Here is a 23996-nt window from a genome sequence, read left to right on the forward strand (position 1 = left end):
TTTACTGAAATGATCAAATAAAGTCAACATTTCACAGTCTTTACTGAGCTGTGTGGGGTTTGTTCAACTTTTAAAAGATGTTTGAATGGTGATATACACAGTGATAGATGTTAAGGACTAACGTTTATAATAAATACATTTGTATTGATTTTAAGATCTTTTCATGCAATCATACGTATTGGGATCATTTGTATTAATGAGGACCGGAGGGAGAGGGTGACGAGCATAAGTTTCACTTTCCTTTTTTATTTCAATTCCAACTTTGGTCATGAAGAATATGTTTCTCTGTTGTCCCCGTTCATAAAGCATACAACAACAGCATCAGAGCACGGTGCAGAGTCTCTAGATGAGTTTACAGTAGTCCCTCGTTCTTATTAAACATCCATGTTGTAGTCCGCTGTATAGAGTGGCGAAGTCACGCCCATCTACTTCCGCCCCATGGGACCTTATTTCGGAAAAATAATGTATTGAAGTCAATGGAGAGAGAAAACTTATCTTTCGATCCCGTTTGAATTGTGCCATGAATTACACATATGATGTTTGTCAATCTTAAAAAATCATTTCCATGTCAAAAAAGTCACAGTTTGTCGTAAAACTGTTGAAATTTAAGACTATGAAAAATACGCAACTAGAAAGACTACAAATCCCAGAGTAAGTGATGTCACAATTGTTTTCCTCCACTAATGCGGCTTTCACACCAGCGCTTTTCCCTTTCTAGCCAAGCCCCCAGGAAGTGCGCCGGACTCAGATGAAAATATTTGTGCTGGCCAAACGGCGGTACTACACTTCCTTTTGGTTGCCAGGCCCGGAAACACTTTTTCCCATTGACTTACATGGGGAAAGAGTGGTCTGTAAATCGTTGGATAATTTTTTTTAAACTAAATAAACTACCCAGTATGAACACTTGTATAGCCCTTATTAAAAACATTCGTTCCTCAAGTTGTAAAAATGTGCTAATAACGTTATTCTGTGAGTTATTTCCCTCTGCATTATGAACGCGCATCTAACCCACGGGACCGCGCCGCCCGGCACGTTCATGTTACGTGTTCAGCACTACATGCGTTTATCTTTACCCATGGATGCACAATAACGGACCCATATCGCCTTACTGCCAGCCCACGGAGCTGTAATAATGGATATATTGCACATGTTTGCTGTAATTCATCATTTGTAAAATATTATACTACATGGGCTGTATGATTAAATCTTGTACCGTAAATGTTGTATTAAATAAAGTTAATATTACCGACGTAGATTAACGTCCCTGTAGCTTCTTATTGCACTAAGAAGCTTATTGCACTGTGTATATATATATACATATATATATATATATATACAGTGCAATAATTCTTTCATGCTAAATGAAGCTCTGTTGCTTGGATATCACTAGATCCTGTTACAGCGTAATATAAAAGGTGTAGGTGCCATAATGCTACTTAGCCCAAGTTCATTATTTGTATTATTATTTGTTTACATCACTTTTATTTGTTTGTTGAGTACTTCCGGTAATTGTCACATGGGTGTGGTTTGTGTATTTAAGTCACCTGTTTCATGTCGAGTGCGGATGACAGAGGGTGAGCTTGTGCTGTCATTTTTTCTGTTGACCGTTTTGTCCATGTTATGATTTTGTTTATTAAATATCCCAAAAACTATCTTGCTTCACTATGGACTTTCTCTTCGAAAACGCGTCACAGTTTATAGCCAAGTTTAGCCTCTCGGCGACTCAAACGCAACTGGGGATTGAGCCGCCACATTAAGTCAACAGAAAAAACGGTGATTCGCATCAGAGACTGAACTGGACGGACCGGCCGGCTTCCTAAGCTTACGGATCGCTTGGACGCTTCGGATAACGGACTTAACATTCTGTACCTTTGGAACCTTCGGACCGTTTTTCCCAAATCGATATGGATTGGAGTAGCCACGAGGACTCACTGATGGACACTCATTGACTGCAGCGCACAACAAGCTGAAAGCGGTAGGCACGATTATATCCTTTCTTGTGTATTTTTGCTGGACACAGTTTGGGAAGCGTGACCGTTTGTCCATTGGGGACTTTGGCTTTTGTTGTGCGCTTGTTGTGCCGTTAGCGGCGGTTGTGTGTGCTTGTTATGCCGTGAGCGGCGGAAGTTTTCGAATTGTTTGTTTTGCTGTGGCGGGCGGGCCCCGCTGGTTTAAGTTTCATACCAGTGAACACTGTCGTGTTACTTTAAATGCTAAGGCACCACACATATTGCATCTGTTAGCGATGCCATGATCTTAGGGCAGGAATACCGTGAACATAGTTTAACGTGACAGAGGAATAAATACACACGTATACCATCAGCTGTGCTTCAATCGGAAGTGACACGTTTTATTGCGCATGTCCCTTTTATCACGGGAATACAGGAAGTGATTAGTATAAGAGTACTAAATAAACAGAATTCATATATTACATTTCATAATTCAACACCCCCACTTACTCTTATACTGCACAATTTCTCAACATGAATTCAAATGTAAACACCTTATACACCTGCACAATAACACAGTGTTTGAAACTTCTGGGGTTATTTACATTCCAAACAAATACTTTACAAATTTCTCACTTTTGACCTTTGTTGCAGGCTTAGTGAAAATATCAGCAACCATATCAGCTGTAGGGCAATAGTCAATGGTTATCATGTTATCACTCAGTACAGTTCGAACAAAATGATACTTGACATCCACATGTTTACATCGTTGACGACATACTGGGTTCTTGGATAGAGCAATTGCACCCTGGTTATCTTCAAAGATTTTCACAGGAGTATATTGACCCTCACTATCCATGCTCTCTATTAGCTGCACAAGATACAAACTCTCTTGTGCTGTGGCAGCCAGTGCCATGTACTCTGCCTCACATGTCGACAAAGCTACTGTTTGCTGTTTCTTTGATCTCCAAGAAATAACAGGCCCATTGCTAGTTAGACTAAAACAGTACCCTGTTATACTCCGTCTGTCATTTTGGTCTGTTGCCCAATCCGCATCACAGTATGCAACAAGTTTCAGTTTTTCATCTTGTTGTTTAAAACATAGCTCCTGATTAATTGTGCCCTTTAAGTACCTCAATACATGTTTAGCAGTTAACCAGTGTTGTTCTTTTGGCTCTGAAAAATGCTGTGACAGTTTACGGACTATCCAACTTAGATCAGGCCGTGTAGATGTCATTAAATATATTAAGCTGCCTACCACTTCACGATATTGTGTTGCATCAACAGCTTCACCATCATCATCAAAGTTGTGTTTCTGTTCACATGGGGTGGACCTTGGCTTACAGTCATTCATACCAAACTTTTCCAGTATTTTTGTAATGAATTTCTTTTGACCCATCTTTATTTCTCCTTTTTCCTGAGTAAAGTCAATGCCTAGGAAATGTTTAAGTTTCCCAAGATCCTTCATTTTGAATTTTGTGCTCAACATTTCTTTCACAGTATTAATTGTGTGAATATCATTAGCTGCGATAACTAAGTCATCCACCCAAATAATCAGAATGATCCTCTCATTTTCTATTCCTTTACTGTAGACACAGTGATCAGCTGGGTTTTGTGCAAAACCGTTCTCACAGAGATGATCATGCAACATTTTATTCCAGTTTCTTCCAGATTGTTTTAACCCATACAGTGATTTATTCAGCTTGCAGACTAGCTTTTCATCTGTGTCTGACTTGACCTCAAAACCTTCAGGTTGCTGTACATAGAGCTCACAATCAATTGGAGCGTGTAAATACGCAGTTTTAACATCCATCTGATGTAGGTGTAAGTCATGTTGAGCTGCCAATTGCATCAAGCTTCGTACTGATGTCATGTTTGCAGTCGGGGAAAATGTCTCCTTATAGTCTATTCCTGCCACTTGACTATATCCCTTTGCAACATATCTGGCTTTATATATCTCAGTCTTTTCTGTGTTTTCTTTGATTGTATAGACCCATCTACCCCCCACTGCATTTTTGCCCTCTGGTAGTGTGGTCAATGTGAATGTGTCATTTTCCTTAAGAGAATTCATTTCCTCCTGCATAGCATCAGTCCAGAGTTTTGACTCTGCTGAATTCATGGCCTCTTTAAAGGTGTTTGGTACATTACACATTACTCTGTAGCAGTAGTCAATATTTACATACTTCTGGTCGTCACACTGTACTTTACATTCATAGTCCTCTAAATACTGAGGTCTCCTCCTTTCTCTTTGGGGATAGCTTCTATTTTGACCTTCTGCTCCCTTTCCTGTCTGAGAGTTTGTGTCATCTGTCTCAGTTCGAGCCTCCTGTGTCTCTTTTGGACACGAGTCAGTCCCCTGGGTTTCTGGCTTGATGGATACAAACCTTTTCTCATAAAAATCGTCATCACTTGCCTCAAAATCAGTCTGTATGTCGCTCGACTATACTTTTTGTGACAAACTTCACTTGCCTGTGTTTTCGAACACTACCAGTGTCTGGGTTGTAGACTAGGTATGCTGGGCTGTTTTTATCATACCCTACAAAAATACCCTTCTCACACCTCGAGTCTAACTTTTTCTTTTCCTGCTTGTATGCATAGCATACAGATCCAAATATATTCATTTTCGAGAGGTTCGGCTTACGTCCTGTCAGCATATAATAAGGTGTCTGTCCTACACGTCTGTTGTAACATCTGTTACGTATTACAGCTGCAGTCATGACGGCATATGTCCATAGCTTCTTTGGTAAATTGCTCTCAAGAAGCATGCATCTTGCCATTTCAAAAAGTGTTCTCCAGTTTCTCTCAGCTGTCCCATTTTGATGGGGTGAGTAAGGTGCTGAAGTTTCATGTCGTATTGCATGTTGTCTAAGGAGCGATTGAAAGTTTGTCCCGGTGAATTCTGTACCATTATCAGACCTTATACATTTGATTTTACCATAAGGTGCGACATCAGCAATGAATTTCTCTGTGGCTTTGAAAGTATCACTTTTAGCTTTTAGGAAATACACAAATACTGCCCCTGAAAAGTCATCTGTAAAAGCCAATGTGTATCTGAATCCCTCCTTAGCCTCTGGCTCAATGGGACCTGCTAAATCAGTGTGCACAAGATTGAGCGCTGCTTTAGCTCTTGCATCTGGTTGTCTGTTCCTACTCTGAGCAAATTTACCTCGAGTACACACTTCACAGTTAAGGTTAGATTTATCAATCCCACCCTTAATTTTCATCCCCTCAGTGACTTTTTCCAGTTGTGACACATCATCATAGTTACAGTGACCAAGTATTTCATGCCATGTTTGAATGTCATAACATCCATAACATGCATCGTCCTCAGCTTCACAGTCCACAGTGTTTAAAAAATAAAGTCTATCATATTCCTTGATGTCAAATATTTTACCTCTCTGGTGAATCAGCTGGTTACAACCCTGACGAAAGTTCACTGATGCTCCGTTGGCTGTCGCTGCTTTAACAGAGAAAATGTCTTGTGGATAGGACGGTATATAGAGCGCGTCCTTCAGCATCGCTGTCACTCGTCGTCCCTCCGTGTCTTGCAGGCAGACCTCCGCCTCTCCTTTCTTCAAAGCGACACCACTTGTTCTTGTCCCGTCAGCCAATTCAACAAAGTGGTCTTTCGGTTGAAAAGTCTCATCGAACCTTTTAAACTTGTCGATGTTCGTTATTATGTGTGACGTTGCTCCGGTGTCGACCATCAGCCCTTTATGTGTAACTCCGGTTACTGGACTGTCACGTACTTTAAAAACAAATGAGTGGTCCTCAACGTCAGTTGCTTGTTTAGCATTGTCTCTCTCTTTGCGTCTGCAGTTTGCATCCATATGTGTGGAATTTTTGCAAAAACTGCACCACTGTCTCTGGTCTTTGCTGTTGCTGCTACTCGCACTTCGACACTCACGAGCCCGGTGTCCTTTCTGACCGCAGTTGTAGCAGGTGATATTGGGGCCATCTCTCCACTTCACCCAGCCACTCGCTTTCATAATATTATCAGATTCCTCACTCAAGTTGGCATTGTATTTTTCTGTGCTTTCATAGCTCCTCAACTTTGTTTTGAACTCACCAAAAGTTAGCTTCTCATCCCCTTGTGTAATGTGGATGGCAAACGGCCCTAAAACAGATTGGCAGTCCCCTTTAAAATCATGGCTATCAGCAGCCCGTCGCTAAGAGTCTCTTCAGCATTTCTCAGTGCTGTAATTGCCGTTTCGGCACGAATAATATAGTCAGTGACGCTCTCATTAGCGGCTTTCTGCAGCGACGTTAGTTCAGTGTAGAGGCTGATCACCCGTGGTTTCCCTTTCCCAGCGTAGTGGTCCCTCAGTATTTGTAACGCTTTTCTTCCGTTGTCCGCTGCTTCTCTCATGATCAGTGAAAGGCTTTTATCGTCCAGTACCTGGATCAATTCCGCATAGGCTTCTTCGTTTTTCTCATCATCAGCCTCATCCTCTACACCTGGCTCCTCTAGGATGGCAGCCTTCAATCCTAGCAGTCGCAGGTGACCCAAAAACTTTGTCTCCCATAACTCGTAGTTCTTCTCATCTCCGTCGAAACACAAACGGTTCCACCGGCTTCCATGGTCCCTCCTGGGCCCATAACCTGTTAGCGATGCCATGATCTTAGAGCAGGAATACCGTGAACATAGTTTAACGTGACAGAGGAATAAATACACACGTATACCATCAGCTGTGCTTCAATCGGAAGTGACACGTTTTATTGCGCATGTCCCTTTTATCACGGGAATACAGGAAGTGATTAGTATAAGAGTACTAAATAAACAGAATTCATATATTACATTTCATAATTCAACAGCATCAAATATGAGTGACACAAACGATGGAATGGAAAAAAGGACTGTCAAGCTTACTAGTAAAGCCTTGGCTTGCAAAATCGAACAACTGCAAAAAGAATGTCAGTCAAACGTGCAGAAGATTAAAGGACGTACACAGGAAATCAAACATCTAATGAAAAATGATGAAAATGCAAAGGATGTTAAACTCAAACTGGACAAATGAATTCATCAATATGAAAATGCAAAAACAGCACATGAATCAGTTATTATGTTGCTTTCCGAAGACGACCTGGAAATACAAAATAACTGGTTTCAACAAATAACAAAACATAACAATTATGTTATGGAGGATGTACAACAATGGCTCTTGGAAACTGGGAGGAGGCCCTTTCTGCAAACAGGTCATGTGACTGCCAATGAACCAATCGCTGCAAACACAGATATTCCTCTCATTCTACCAGACGAGGCACCTGCCAATGTAAAGGAGCAATTTGAACACACTGAGGCTCAGCAGGACGTTCTCTTTCCCCCGTCAAACATGAAGGCTACATCATGCACACAAGATGATATACAACCTGGTGACAGCATATCAAACATTGGTAGCACAAAAAGCAGGCAAAGCTCAAGATCAAGAGTTTCCAGCACCGCATCTGCACACATAAAAGCTGAGGCCGAAGTGGCAGCCATGAAAGTACTCCAAAAACTCCTAAAGGACAAACATGTCCTGGAAGCACAGGAGCAGGAATTGAGGAGGAAAAAGCAGGAATTGAGGAGGAAAAAGGAGCAAATGGAATTAGAAGGAAACATTGCTGCCACCATTGCAAAAATGAAAGTGTTAGCAGCCCCCAGGGGATCAGCTAATTGTTCTATATCATCCAATGGCATGCAGTCATATTTTGAAACGGGACAAAGGGAAATACAGTTTGTAACATTAAAACAACCAATCATAACCACCACAGACAGAGCTGTCACTAACATTGATACAGCTCCCCTAACACCCAATGCAGGAATCTAGATGAACATCTACGTGTAACATCTCCAGATCCAGTAACTGCCACAAGCAACAGTGACAAGTGCAATATATTTTCAGTCATGGAAAAACAAAATGAAATAACCGCTTTATTAATCCAGCAACAGTGTCTATCATCCATGCCCAAGAAAGACATTCCAGTGTTTAATGGTGACCCACTTCAGTACCAAACATTTGTGAGATCTTTCGAATTCAATATTGAAAGCAAAAACAATAACCCCAGAGACTGCCTCTACTACCTGGAGCAATATACAACAGGACTGCCCAGAGACCTTGTACGGAGTTGCCAACATATGGCCTCAGACAGTGGATTCAGCAAGGCCAAATGGTTACTACAACAGAACTTTGGCAATGAACATAAAATTGCTACAGCATACATGGAAAGAGCTCTTTCATGGTCATTAATAAGGGCTGAGGACACAAGGGCTCTACAGGCATACACGGTCTACCTTAGAGGATGTTGCAATGCGATGGAAGATGTCAACTACATGTTTGAGCTCAACATTCCAGCAAACATGCTAGCCATTTTAAAGAAACTTCCATATAGGCTGAGGGATTTATGGAGAACTGTAGCATGTGACATCCAGGAAAAACACCACCAAAGAGCTGCCTTCAAGGATATTGTCGAATTCCTTGAAAGGCAAGTAAAAATTGCTACAGATCCCATATTTGGGGACATTAAAGACCCCCCTCCCGTAAGCAAAGACATGAGAGACCCTGCGGGACTCACTCCTCAGTTTATACTGTGTTTTGTTTCAATTAATGCATCATTCAGTTACAAATATGTGATATATCTGAACAACAAAGTGGTCAAAAATTATTTTATTCATTTATTGGAAACATTTTCATGATCGCTTTTTCGTTTTACATTTTCATTTATTGTCATTTCCATTCAGTCAGTCATTAAGTACTATTTAAAATGTTAATTTGCTACATATCCACACAAACAAAGTGTGCAATCCAATGAATGTTAATCTAACTGGGTTTTGATAGATAACATCTCTTTTTCTTCTCTGAATTATTTTATTTCTATTGTGCACTCTAATCAATATTAATCTAACTAATGTTCGTTTATACATTTTAAGAATGGCGTTTATCTTTTTTGAGAATGAGTTCTTATTTGATTTTATTTATTTGGGTCTACAACAGATGATACAAATGTTTGTGTCAGTACATAGGCTTGTTTGAGACGAGCTGCGGCTTGCCTCGAAAGTAGACGAGAATAGCCGATCGCAGCCGGGGGAGGTCTCAAAAAGCTCGCCTGAAGTCGGACAGCTCGGAGTCGGCTTCTTCTTCTTCTTCTTCTTCTTCTTCTCTCGGTTTTTTGGCGGATTTCAAACAACTTTAAGGTGCATACCGCCACCTCCGGAGTCGGCTTGACTCGGTTTGCATTTATAAATGCACACGGCATCTATTGCACGTCTGTCCGTCCTGGGAGAGGGATCCCTCCTCTGTTGCTCTCCCTGAGGTTTCTCCCATTTCCCCTTTAAACTGTGGGTTTTTCTCTGGAAGTTTTTCCTTGTATGATGTGAAACGTAAGGACAGAGGGTGTCGTATTGTCATACTGATATTCTGTACAAACTGTGAAGTCCACTGAGACAAATGTAACATTTGTGATATTGGGCTATATAAATAAACATTGATTGATTGATAAAGAATGGACAAATGTGTTTAATCGTTAATGTCAGATATGTACTAAGTAAATACATTTGTTCCTGCTCAAGATTAGATTCAACTTTATTGTTATTGCACAGATTACAGGTACTGAGACAACGAAATGCAGTTTAGCTTCTAACCAGGAGTGCATAAAGCAGTAAAGTGAAAAGTAATGTACACAATCTACAGAATAAAATATAGAATGAATTGAATGATGAATAAACAGTGAGGGGTATGAATACACTATACACAGTAGTCTATGAGCAGTATGAACAGTGTGTTGTATGAATATGCTAAGATATATAAAGTATGACAACGGTAAGCAGTGCAAGTATAGTATACAAATATATAGATATTAATTTAATGATGATAAACATTGTGGAACAATGATGAATAATGTGAATGGAAGTGGCGACGTAAAACTGACACAAAACAACACACTTTTGCCGAGCCAATGGAGAGTTTCATCCCCAGCACGGGGTAAAACCCACCAATGAGCGCTCAGCTCGAGATACCAGCAAGTCGTTTCCATGGATGTATAATAGAGTGGCGAAGTCACGCCCACTTACTTCCGGGTAATGGGACCTTATTTCGGAAAAATTATGCATTGAAGTCAATGGGGAGAGAAAACGTATCTTTCGATCCCGTTTGAATTGTGCCATGAATTACACATATGATGTTTGTCAATTTAAAAGATAATTTTGCAAGTAAAAAAAAAAAAAAATGTGTCGTAAAACTGTGAAGTAACACATTTGTTTGTGTGAAACGCTCAATGAACTACATCTCTGGTCAACAACACATGTCATATATATCATATATCTATATATATATATATATATATCATATATCTATATATATATATATATATATAGATATATGATATATATATATATATATATATATATATATAGTATAATATATTATATATATATATATATATATATATATATATATATATATATATATATATATATATATATATATATATATATATATATATATACACACACAGTGCAATAAGCTTCTTAGTGCAATAAGAAGCTACAGGGACGTTAATCTACGTCGGTAATATTAACTTTATTTAATACAACATTTACGGTACAAGATTTAATCATACAGCCCATGTAGTATAATATTTTACAAATGATGAATTACAGCAAACATGTGCAATATATCCATTATTACAGCTCCGTGGGCTGGCAGTAAGGCGATATGGGTCCGTTCTTATTGTGCATCCATGGGTAAAGATAAACGCATGTAGTGCTGAACACGTAACATGAACGTGCCAGGCGGCGCGGTCCCGTGGGTTAGATGCGCGTTCATAATGCAGAGGGAAATAACTTGCAGAATAACGTTATTAGCACATTTTTACAACTTGAGGAACGAATGTTTTTAATAAGGGCTATACAAGTGTTCATACTGGGTAGTTTATTTAGTTTAAAAAAAATTATCCAACGATTTACAGACCACTCTTTCCCCATGTAAGTCAATGGGAAAAAGTGTTTCCGGGCCTGGCAACCAAAAGGAAGTGTAGTACCGCCGTTTGGCCAGCACGAATATTTTCATCATAGTCCGGCGCACTTCCTGGGGGCTTGGTCGTTTCCCATCAAGCATTTCGCTTCCGCAGCCCGTGGAGAGAAACTGCGCCGCCTCGCCGCGCCTCGCTCTCAAGTCTGCGGGCGTCTTTGTCCCGCGAGATTTCAACGTCTCATGTAGGCGAGCCTCCAGAGCAAGTCGGACAAAATGACTAACCATCATGCAACGCACTAGCAAGACGTTGATCTCAATTGCGCAGGTCTGCGCAGGTCTCGCTTGTCTCAAACAAGCCTAATGTGTACTAACAGAGGCGGGGGTGTTTGTGAAAATAACGGGGACAGAGCTGGCTGCTGTCAGACGAACAGCTGTGCGGCGTCATCACAAACGGACGTCGCTTCACGTGGCGCTCCAGAGGAAAGGACGTTCCATTGCTCTTAAAAGTTAAAACTCATTTCCCTGCTTCTTGTGGTTTCCTTGCGTCTCTCCATGCTTCCCTGGTGGAAGGGACTAAACGCAGGGAAACGACGCAAGTGAGGGACGCAAGGATTCCATTTAATCGACCTGAGAAGGACCCTGGGACGCGAAAATGAGAGAAATGACAAACGGCTCATTTCCCAGGACTCGCGCACGTCTGCTTGACGCCGGGAGGACTGGCCGCCCTCCCCGACAGGCGCACGGACGCGAGGGCCCGCTCATCACTGCGCACACTCCTGTGACCGCAGTTTTAATTACTTTTGTTTTACTACTGGCTAACTTAAAGGTAGGGTAGGTAAGTTTGAGAAACCGGCTCGAGATACACTTTTTGTTATATTCCACGGAATGCTCTTAACATCCCGATAGCAATGAATATCTTAAGAATCTTAAAAATGTCATCTGTGGAAGCCGTAATACTGTAAAAAGCACGACCAATCATTTTAGCCGGCCCGGCTAAAATAACTGGATGGCCTACCTGCCTGTCAGCCTTCCATCTGTGCACAAACTTATCTCGTGACCTCATTGGTCATGTGCGCGTTCGTGTGTGTTGGAGGAGGGGCTCTATAAGGAAGTGGCAGATTTTCTCCGGTCGTGTATTTTCAAATTCTAGCGATCTCGAGCCGGTTTCTCAAACTTACCTACCCCACCTCCTTTAACCTATAATAACTTACTTTTTAGTACAGTAATTGAGTGCATGTAGGCTACTTAATTACAATGAAATTGAGTATGTTTCTTATTGGAAATAAAACAAATATACCGTTCATTTAGTTTAACTGCGCTTAATACCCATCACGATTAGTAACAAAGAAACTGAAATTAAATACCAAGAAAACCAACGATAAGACATACAACAAGCAACCGAAGTCAGCTAAACAACGAGTTAAAATGAGCATAAAACAAGACACCGCTAAAGTGTGTAAGCCAGTTTTAAAACGTTGAAAGAGCAGTTTTATAATTCAGTTAAAACCAGTGGCGGCCGGTCCATAGGGGCGCTAGGGGCGCCGCCCCACCTCTTCCCATATTGAAAAAAAATAATAATAATAATAATTAAAATTAAAATTAAAAAAAAAATATGTTTAAAAAAATATATGTTTTTATTTTTATTTTTAATGAACAAGGTAAATATTATATAATTGGTATCAGTAAAATGTATAATCTACAATAAAATCTCGTTTAAAATTGTGTTACGATGTCTAAAGTTACTGATAAGTCACATGTTTCCTGCCTGGCCTTGCCCATGCACCTTCTCTCGTCTGGGCGCTAAGAGAGGAGCCTTCAACCAGTGCAGCAGCAGCCACCAGCAGCTGACTGTTGCTATCTGTAACGTGTAAACTATGCCGCGAAAATATAATTTCAGCCAATCAGCGTCGTCAAAGATGACGGTCACCGGGCGCCAATGTCAGCGCCCAGTGCAGTCTGGGAGTAGTTTGGACAGTGACTCGTATCCGGTTGACGCAGTAGTTGATGAGGATGGCTTCGTGTGCAGGTGGAGTCTCCGGACCTCGGTCCTCGCCTAATTCTGTTCAAGAGCTAATCTCCAATCCTTTCGAAAGGAGAAGTTTGGCAGATAAATTGTTGCTTAAAGACCTTGGACCGGATCAACCCGATTTGAATATATCGCAGCAATCTCGTGAAAAAGACAAAATTTATACACGAGGCTTCACAAGTAGCTGGTACACAAGAAAGGCTTGGCTAGCTGGATGCAAACAGGTAAATGCTGTCTTTTGTTTCCCATGCTTGCTCTTCAAACAGCCGGGGACAGATACAATGTGCCCGTGGACTGTGATAGGAGTAAACGATATGAAGCATTTGTCCAACAAAATTAAAAAGCACGAGTGCACTAAGGCACACATGACAAACACCTTTAAGCTAGCCATGCTAGGCAAAGCTAACATAGCCGCACAGCTAGATCAAGGGTACAAGATCTCGGTGAAAAAGCACAATGAAGAAGTGGACAAGAATAGGCACGTCTTGTCTAAAATAATTGATTGTGTGAAATTTTGTGGGGGCTTTGACCTGGCTTTGCGTGGCCACGACGAGGCTGACACATCCGACAACCCCGGCGTTTTTCTGGGTTTAGTTAATCTACTGGCCTCGTTAGATAGCGTGTTGGAGGATCACCTTAAAACGGCTACGGTTTTCAAAGGCACCTCAAAGACGGTGCAAAATGAACTTTTGGACTGCATGTTATCAGTTTGTAAAGACTACATTCTGGAGGAAGTAAAAAATGCCAGTTATTTAGCTATTCAGGCGGATGAGACAACTGACATTTCCACCCACTGCCAGTTAGTGCTTGTGCTACGCTACATCGACCCGCATAACAACGTCCAGGAGCGTTTTTTTGAGTTCATTCCTCTTCAGAATGCGAATGCTGACACAGTTGCCACCGCGCTGATGGAGAGGCTGGGCACTATCCTCCCCGATGGACAACAGGGCAAACTAATCGCCCAAGCCTATGACGGTGCAGCGGTGATGAGGGGAGCTAAAGGTGGAGTTCAGCGGAAAGTGAAGGATGTGTACAGTAGTGCGCACTACATCCACTGCTATGCGCATCAGCTGAACCTAATTATGCAGCAGGCAACATCCCACATCCCCAAGATAAGAACATTTTTTTCAGACCTTGGTGGATTTGCTGCATTTTTCTCCAGGTCATTCAAGCGAACTGCGATCCTGGATCAAGTGGTGGCACACAGACTTCCTGGCACTTCCACAACAAGATGGAACTTTCACAGTCGTGCTGTTAACACTGTATATGAGCACAAGGAGAACATCCTGAGGTGTTTCCAGACGATCAGAGACTCAGGTGACTTTGATCCCATAACAGTGAGAGAAGCCGGGGGCTTTGTGCGAATGATGGAAGATGAAGTTTTTTGCTTTTTCCTGACATTGTTCCACAAGATCATGCCACATGTAGACATGCTGTTTAGCCAACTGCAGAAGAGGAACATCGACTCTGTCTACATCACAGGACTCATCAAGAGGTTCACCAGCAGCATACAAACAATCAGGTAAATCATTATTTACAATGGCTGAGATGTGCTTATTATAGGAAATCTGTGAAACCTAAATGTGATTTAGCTGAACACAATAGACCAACTCACACATACTTGTTTAAATATCTTAAACAGGCTTACTGGAAATGTATATATTATATAACGTTTATAAGGTGTATCTCTGACTACTATTTCAAATAGTCAAGTTAATTTGTCAATTCTTGCCACAATGAGTAATTGTACATGGTTACTTGTGGTTTGGATCAGGGACTCCATTCCTTCTGGTGAAAGCAGTGGATCTCAGCAGCTGCCCACAAAGAAACGGAGGGGACTTGGACATGAAGAGCAACAGCTGTTGGCTAGAGAGGTAAGCAGTAATAGGAACGTGTTCTATGACTAAAAGCTCCTTTCATAATATAGGTCATTTCATATCACAATAATGATACATTTCACAAGAAAGCCCATTTTCTGTAAATTAAATAAATAGGTAGGCTAGTTAAAATATCTACATGGAAAGGCCTATTGCTTATTACATTCTGAATTGTATACACTTAACAAGGCCTAAACTGCAAAAAGTGTCCCACAGTCTCTACATTTCAAAGGGGATCAAGACAGATCAGAAAAGGTTTAGGCTTCCAGAAGCAACCACAGTGGACAGAAAGGGCCCAACAATAAATGAATGAAGTGTAAACATAGTCATTAAATGTATATATTGTAGTGACTTAATTTTAAACAGTAATATTGTTCTGTTGATGCTCAGATAGATGTCCTGTTATTCTGATAGGTTCCATTCACAAGAAAGCTCTTTGTTTGTTACACATCTTATAGGGGACACTAATGACATTATGACTGATAGATGTGAAAAGGTGATTCTGTTATTTATTATGTCTTGATTTTTTCATTGTGCATTATTTCATAGGTATGTGATACCATACTGAGTCACGCAAAGGAGAGATTTTCCTTCACCAAACACCTCATCAGCTCCACCCTCCTGCAAGGAGACCTGTTCCAGCAGCACAGCCGAACATTCCCTGAAGCAGCGCTGGAAACAACTGTGGAGGCCTACCCTCTACTGGACAAGGCAAAGCTCAAGACGGAACTGTCCCTCGTCTATGACAATGACCAGTTCAGGGCTTGCAGTGGTGCTGTTACTCTGCTCCAGTTCTTCCTTGACAATAATCTGCAGGAGACATTTACAGAGACTGTCAGTCTTCTGAAGGTTCTTGTAACCACACCCATGGCTACGGCTGAGGCAGAGAGGTGCTTTTCCACTCTGAAAAGGATAAAGACTTTCTTGAGGAACAGCATGACACAGGATCGCCTGAATGCTCTGGCTATGCTGTCAATTGAGAAAAAACTCATTAGGAGCATTCCTGACTTCAACACCAGAGTCATTGAGAGGTTTGCCACTCAGAAGGAGAGAAGGGCAAAATTCCTCTACAAATAGACACACACACACACACACACACACACACACACACACACACACAAGCTCTCGCAGCAAACACAGATGGCCGACCCTTAAAAAAATGCGTTTCATTAGAGAGACAATTAATGTTAATGCATAATTAATGCAGAATGTTGTGAAGTTACTTTTGGATACCTAAGATGTTTTGTTCAACCACAAAGTCCAGGAACATGAGTACTGTTTGGAAACCTGTTGCGTTCGACTCATTTTCCCCAGAGGAACAGTTGTTTCTTGTTTCCTTTTGTCTTTTTTCTGCCTGTTGCACATTTTGTTATTCAAAGCAGTAAAAAAGGTGCTATAGGCCAATAAGCTGGATATCACTTTATATGTAGAGAGTAGGTTTCCCATGGTTGTTAGAAGTTTATTAATAAGTGGGCATTTATCACAGAAGTGATTGTTCTGTCTCCACGTTTGTTGCATTGTCTGTGATGTATTTTCCAACGGTTATAGCTCCTGTCCCAGCAACACTACACGGTTTGCAGCTCCACCACATCTTTGGTTTATCTTCGGTGTCGCTTAAAATCTGCTTCCCATCGGACTAAAACCTCCACGTAATCTGAAGACAGATACTTGAAGTTATTTAAACCTTTTGCAAACTTTATGTTCTTTCTTGCTCTAGCCTTGCCAGTTACATTGTACATAACACATATATTATCATTATGCTAACTGGTTGTTCGTGTTAGACGATGTAGCTTTTTCATTTCTGAGTTATTGCTATATGTAAATAAACCTGTTTGTAAATAATCCTCAGAGAAACAAAGAAAAAACACAATTTATGACATTTTGTGCTGTGGTTATTTTTTTTAAATTGCATTTATTCACAGTTCAGTTTGAAATGCTGTAGTGACTTGTATTGAACCACTTAAATATTTATAATTAATGCTACTGAAAATATGCTATTAATTTTATATCCCACATGCAGTTCACTGTAAAGCCACTTGGTGGAGGTGTTGGTTCATAAAACATGAACAGTTTTAAGAAAGAAAAATGCGGACCAGTTCTGAGAATACAAATTCCTGGTAAAGTATTAGATGTTCAGGTTGATAAATAATATTTTCCACACTGAAGATTATGGAGGTATTGATCAGTCTTCTCATATTTTTAAGCCTCGATTTCTCCTTTCCCCACCCCTCTAACATCACCAGAAGTCATAATTTAAGGGGTCATTTCTCGAATTTTTTTTCCGGGGGGGTAAACCCCCCGGACCCCCCCGGTAGGTCACTTCCGGCAGGTCACTTCCGGTACGTCAAGAGCCCCACCAAAATAAAAGACCACCAGCCGCCACTGGTTAAAACTCTTTCTAAAGTTGCACTGAGCTCTCCGGCCTGAGTTGAACTCACCCAAGGCGACGGAGAGCAGGCTGGAGACCAGGAAGACGTGATGCCGGACACATATGAGGTGTGATTTGTGCCAATGAACGAACACTATGAGGTGTGATTTGTGCCAATGAACGAACTCACTGAGCAGACAATCATGTCGATCGTCGCCTACCATGCCGTGAACTATGCCGCGAGAGAAGTAACGTGACACTCTCGTCGCCACCCCTCTCGTCTGAGAAGCTACGTGACGTCTGCGTCTGAAGTTACTTTACTTTGGTAGTTATCACCAAATAACCCAGTAATGTTACAGCTACGTTGCTGTTCAAGCTAGACTCTATTTCAATATAGTTTTGGTATTAAAATAATGTTACACCTCTTGTATGCCCTGAATGCAAAAACAACCACAGACAAGAATATATATTTTTAATTATCAAAATGATAACAAAGGCTGAAAAAACAGGAGAAGCCTGTCTTCCCTTGGTCTCCAGGAGAAAACGCCACTGTATATCACCAAGTTTTCATATAGTTTTGTGTGTGAAATAGATCGCTGCAGTGAACACGACTTTATGTATTTGTTTATGGTTGATTTGATTTGGAGGGATGCAGTATACATAGAAGTTCAGAGAATATATATTGTTTATTTCATTTCATTTTGGCACCATGGCAGAGGCAAATATAGAGTTAATGTGCGGAGATTATAATGTCCCGTTTACAAAATATGTATTGTTTTATGATGTTTAGTTGATGTGCTACATTTTGCTACACTCAAGCATACATCTGAAGACAAGAGTTGTGTCCCCCTTGGGCCACAAGGGGGAGTATATATATATATATATATATATATATATATATATTCAGGGATGCAAACTCATCAGGTATGACGGGCCGTCTCCACGGCAGCGTTAAAAAATCTTGAAACGCTTCTGCCCATTCACTTTGAATGGGGTGACGTCACTTTTTTTCGCTTTCGCCGAAATGCATTGTGGGCAGGCGAGCGGAGATTCTCAGGATTTTCAAGATCCAAAGTTGAACAATGTTCAACTTTTGAAGCTGAGGAGGAAGCGTCAGCCAATCAAATCCCGTGTACGCAAATCTGGCAGTTCAAGCTCTAGCCAATCAAACGGCGTGTATGCTGGGAGAGACAGGTCATTTCCTCATATTCCAAAAAATGGAGGAGAAATTAGCGGTAGCGAATCAATCACCCGGTGCTTTATGACCAGACCTACCGGGATATAAACCGGAGGAGCCAGGCATGGAGGGAGGTGGCAGAGACAGTGGTATGTTTTCGCCTGTTTTGGGGAGTTTATATCCAGTTTACTTCGGGCTTTTTGGCTTCGTATGTCGCGGGTGGGAGATTCATGTGATTGATTGATCGCAAAAAAATCCCCAAGCCTCAGATACGCCCACCTCCAAGATTTTTTTAACGCTGCTGTGGAGACGGTCCGTGAAAAAGGTGACAAGGATCCGAGCCCCCCGACCCCACGGAATATCGGCTTTAAAATGAGGAATAACAGAGGATTTTAGCAGTCAGAACAACTAAAGCAGTTAATAACAGAAACGCCAAAGAGTCACATCTAATAGAAATATATAAAAGCATTTATTTGAATTGTGTAGCAGTCAGTTTATAATTTTGGCAGCACTGTTGAGCATTTTGAAAATGTATTTTCATGCCTCTGTGCAAGGCTTAGTCTTTCTATCTGTATAGCCAGTGGTGTAAAGTAACTAAGTTCATAAACTCAACAAGTACTATACTTGGGTACAATTTTGAGATACTTGTACTTTATTTAAGTATTTCAATGTGTTGCTACTTTGTTCTTCTACTCCACTACAGTTCAGAGGTAAATGGTGTACTTCTACTCCACTACATGTATTTAATAGCTTTAGTTACTTTACAGATGTGGATGAATGATGTGAAATATAATCAAGTGTTAAATCGGACTTTAGTTCCACCTGGAGTAAATTCACAAGCTACCCTGCAGTATACAAAGTCATTCAAACTAGCTGCACCTTTACCAGCTTTGAGAACACTTTAATGATCAATCATTATAAAACATATCATATATATTATTCTGAAATGGACCAATCTGCACAACGACTACTTTTACTGTCGCTACTTTAACTATATTTTGATGAGAATACTTTTCTACTTTTACTTGAGGAACATTTTGAATGCAGGACTTCTACTTTTACTCAAGTACAAGACCTGAGTACTTCTACTTTTACTCAAGTACAAGACCTGAGTACTTCTACTTTTACTCAAGTACAAGACCTGAGTACTTCTACTTTTACTCAAGTACAAGACCTGAGTACTTCTACTTTTACTCAAGTACAAGATCTGAGTACTTCTACTTTTACGAACAAGACCTGAGTACTTCTACTTTTACTCTAGTACAAGATCTGAGTACTTCTACTTTTACTCTAGTACAAGATCTGAGTGCTTCTACTTTTACTCAAGTACAAGATATATACTTATACCACCTCCGTTTATAGCCTATGAAAAAAACTATTTGAAAACGAAGGCTAAAGCTAACGTTAGCAGATAGTGACAATGTATGCTAGTTAGCTAGCTCAACGATAATATTGCGACAGGAACACTTTTCAGTGCACATCACACTCTGCCGCTCCGACAAGGAGCTCTGATCTGAACACCTGAACGGCCCGTTCTAACAGCTGTTCACCAGCGGTCCAGTCTGTGCCACAGTGACTCCGGACCGCACAGTTAATATTAACGAACGCACCCGTAGGTAATGTAGCTGCTGAAGCTAGACCATCATCGCAGAGCAGCAGAGCCTTATTATACATCCATGAGCAGAGCCGACAGGCAGGAAGACTCGAGCACACAGCTCACGCTTCATTATAATATATAAAAAAAGAACACCATGCGTGTCATGATGGCACATAACAGCTCGTGGCCGCAGATTACTCCAGGTCCCAGACCCCCCCCATACCCCAAAAATATTTTTATTGCAGATCTACATGAATCACACAAACTACCTATTTTGGATTCAAAACGGCGAATTTCGCCGAAAGGTGACAAGTTTGCATCCCTGTTATTGTATATATATATATTTTGTATAGATGTTGCAACTATACAGAGCTTTGGCAATACTATATGTAACTGAGGTCATGCTAATAAAGCTATTGAATTGAATTTAGTATACCTTTAAGGTATACTGTCAGTATGAGCTGGTCAGGAGGAAACAAAGGTTCGCCAACACATTGCACTTTAATGCTGAGAAAGGCTGTACAAAGACGTGAAACGATGTGCTGCAATGTCTGTATTGTAAAGCTTTGTGTCCCTATCTGTTCTAAAGCTCACTTCTAACAAATAAGTCTATTTTATCCTTACATTTATGTTCGACAACCCATGCTTTTATGGAGCCCCGAAGGCTAGCTAGCTAGCTAAGGCAGATAGCATTAGCTAGAGCTATTGTTTGCTAACACCATATATGCCATTGTTTACGTTCAGTTTGTCTTTTCTATAGTTGTTGTTGCTATTTATAGTATTGTGCTGCAGTAGTTTGTGGAATTAACAAGTCATGTTTCTGTTCTAGATGATTACATTGGGACTAGCGAGGAGGAACCGTTCCCAACAACGTCCTCTGCATCGACATCCTCCATATCAACAGCACAAACTCCAGCTCGACCACAGACACAGACACCAACACGAGCACAGACACCAACGCCGAGTGCCAGCTCGACACCGCTGCGTGTGGTTCTAGGTAAGAAATAGGCTAGAATTGTGACTTTTAAAAAAAACTTTAGACCATCCATCGTCAGTAAGTAAAATAAGCTGTACCACTGTGTGGGAATGCTCTGTTACAAGTAAAGTAACTAGCTAGTAAGCAGCTAGTATCTAGGGCCAGAACTTTCTTTAATTCATCCTTACTGTTGTTCTGTTTATACATTTTATTCTTATATCCTTGTGTGACCTGTACCTGTCCTGTGTTTTTTCATTCTTATTGCTAATTATTATTTATATAATTATCTTGTCACCCAGGCAAGAGGAACCGAGGAGGAGAGGATCTGGCCCTGCTGGAACGGCAACTGGCCCAGCAGAAGGAACACCAGGAGCAGAACCTGGCCCAGCAGAGGGAAGACCGGGCCCAGCAAAAGGAAGACCGGGCCCTGCAGGCTCAGCACATGAACCAGACCTTGGTGGAGGCGAGGCTGTTGGAAGCAGCCTTGAGAAGGGAGGAGATCGCTCACGCAGAGAGCTTTAATGTATCCTTCCTGCGCACTCTTTGCCAGGTGCTAGTGATGGGAATTACGGCTCTTTGAAGGGAGCCGGATCTTATGGCTCCGTTCCTTTCCGAGAGCCGTTCAAAAGAGTTTTTTTTAAGGGCGCGGGGTTAATAGATTTATCTGCAAAATAATCACCAGGATAATGATTGACTGTATTGCCAGAAATCTTCTTTTACTCACAGAAAATGTATAACTTGCATCTCTGTCAGCCAAACTACTACTCAAGCAGCATGCGTTATGCCATCATCATCTACGGAACATTTACATTCAGGAAAGCAAGTTCCCGTAAAGGCGAGTGGATTTATAGCAGGCAGCGAACCAACGATAAAAAGAACGGCTCTCACCAAGTACGACTCGGTTCCCTTCGTTCGTACCAAAGAGCCGTTCAAAAGAATCGGATCGTTCGCGAACGTCACATCACTACCAGGTGCTAGTGGGAACGGGCAGCCAACGAGCCCCGTCTCCTCCGCCTCTGTGATCCAACAAATAACCTCTGGCTGAGATGATATTGTTTATTTACATTTGTACTTTCTTGTTTATTTTTTATCTTTAAAAAAATATGTTTATTTTTACAATCAATGCCATGTCTTTTTATGCTGCTGCAAGAAAACACTTCCCAAATTGTGTTAAATAAAGTACTTCTTTGACTTATCTTATTGCTTGTTGATAAATAATTGCACCCAACAGCGATCACACAGAAAGATGGCATCATCTAGGCATCCCTCTGCAGTCAGAAATATCATAAACACCATCATCGTCCACAAAGCACTGTGCAGTGAAACCTTTATCTGTTGCAATTAAAGCAAATAAGAGAATAAATACTTGGTTAAATAATACATTTGAAGTCTTTAGCAGGACAACTCTGCATACTGTTTGAAATTGAGTTTGCTAGCTTGAGGTCCTCCTCTAAAACAGAACATTACATATTTTGTAATGGTATTAAGAATACATGATAAATAAATAATACATGTAGTAAAAATTGCTCAATTGTAATACCCTCGTTGTGCTAGACTCAAACACATTGCTTATATATTTAAAAGAGAAGAGAACAAAAGAAAACGCCTATACAAAGAGAGCGGTGCACAGCGCTTAATATTTACTTGCACTATATTTCTGTTTATCTGGGTTATTGTGTTGCACTGTTGGAGGAGCCTGTGACCTAAGATTGTCATTGTCATAACTACACTGTTGCTATGTTCGTATGACACAATACAAAACCTTGAACCTTGAGGCTGAATATAGTTCTGCTGTGTTTTACACTTTTGTATTTATGTTTATAGTTTGCTTTGATATTTGCTTAATTTTTTAGATTATTATTATTATGGGGCAGTAAGTACTGGTGCTTGAAATTCAAATATTTACTAAATAGTCAATTCTGATAACATGTTTTGGGTTTAAATAATTTGACAAACACATGTATGTGAAAAAAAAAAGATTTATTTATGTTCAATACCATACAATGAATATTTAGGTATTCAGGTAGCGCATCAGACCCTCTCGTATGTCCCTGCCCTCCTCCTCTGCACCTTGTGCCACTGCTACCCCTGGCTCTGCTGCTGCTGGTGCATCCCACCCATCATCATAGGTTTCTCCATGACTCTCGCAGAGGTTATGCAGAGCACAGCATGTCAGCACCATTGATTTCACAAGTTTCACATCACAGTCATTTCTTTTCATGAGGCAACGCCACCTTCCCTTCAGTCTACCAAAAGCGTTTTCTACCACTACCCGTGCTCTGCAAATCTTCTTGTTGTATGTCACATGTTCTTCTGTTAGCCGTCCAGTGTCAGGGAAGGGTTTTAAGAGCCAGTTTTGCAAGGGATAGGCATTGTCTCCCAGGATGTAATAGCCAGCATTCACCCCACCAATGTTCCTGGTGCAAGCTGGAAAGTAGTTGCCACGACTGGCCAACTCCCAAAATGTGGACAGTCTCAAAACCCGAGCATCATGCAAGCTCCCAGGCATTCCTGCAAACACATTCCAGAAATGTCCCTTTCCATCTACAACTCCTTGAAGGATGATGGAGTGCCAGCCTTTACGGTTGAAATAGTCACAGTGGTATTCCTGTGGTGCCAAGATGGGTGTGTGTGACCCATCAATAGCACCTACACACTGAGGGAGCAACACAGTCTCACGGCATTTCGTGGTATAGTCACGAAATTAATCTATTGATTCGTGTTCACCAACACGATTTCGCCATTTTTTTCGTGTCACCCAGAACGATTTTTAAAAGCAATGTAATAATAACAAATTAGAAGGAAAAACAGATTTCAGTATTCTGACACCGAACGATTTTTAGAAGCAATGTATTTCTATTGGTAGTATGTTTCGTGCCTGCACCAAATAATAACAAATTAGAAGGAAAAAAAGATGACAAAAAATACAGATTTCAGTATTCTGAGGCTCTGAGCCCCATTTATTTTCCTCGCGGACGGCAAAAAAACTCAGACATTATACAATTTAAAATAAAAGGGATAGGGTTAGGCTTAGGGTAAGATATTGAGTAAGAAAATGTGTTTATGAACCACACA

General features: G+C 40.9%; 2 protein-coding genes across 2 annotated transcripts; both read left to right on the forward strand.

Moving 5' to 3' along the window:
- Positions 1 to 13108: 13108 nt before the first annotated feature.
- Positions 13109 to 16285, forward strand: LOC117492266 (zinc finger MYM-type protein 1-like). The gene is made up of 3 exons (XM_034142420.1): positions 13109 to 14448; positions 14701 to 14800; positions 15353 to 16285. Exons 1-3 carry the CDS (start codon positions 13208 to 13210, stop codon positions 15878 to 15880), a joined length of 1869 nt encoding a protein of 622 aa, XP_033998311.1. The 5' UTR covers positions 13109 to 13207; the 3' UTR covers positions 15881 to 16285.
- Positions 16286 to 17327: 1042 nt separating this feature from the next.
- Positions 17328 to 22039, forward strand: LOC117493135 (epsin-2-like). The gene is made up of 3 exons (XM_034143567.1): positions 17328 to 17332; positions 20794 to 20942; positions 21221 to 22039. Exons 1-3 carry the CDS (start codon positions 17328 to 17330, stop codon positions 21499 to 21501), a joined length of 435 nt encoding a protein of 144 aa, XP_033999458.1. The 3' UTR covers positions 21502 to 22039.
- Positions 22040 to 23996: the final 1957 nt, after the last annotated feature.

This window comes from Trematomus bernacchii, unplaced genomic scaffold, assembly GCF_902827165.1.
Source record: "Trematomus bernacchii unplaced genomic scaffold, fTreBer1.1, whole genome shotgun sequence".
Lineage (NCBI taxonomy): Eukaryota > Metazoa > Chordata > Actinopteri > Perciformes > Nototheniidae > Trematomus > Trematomus bernacchii.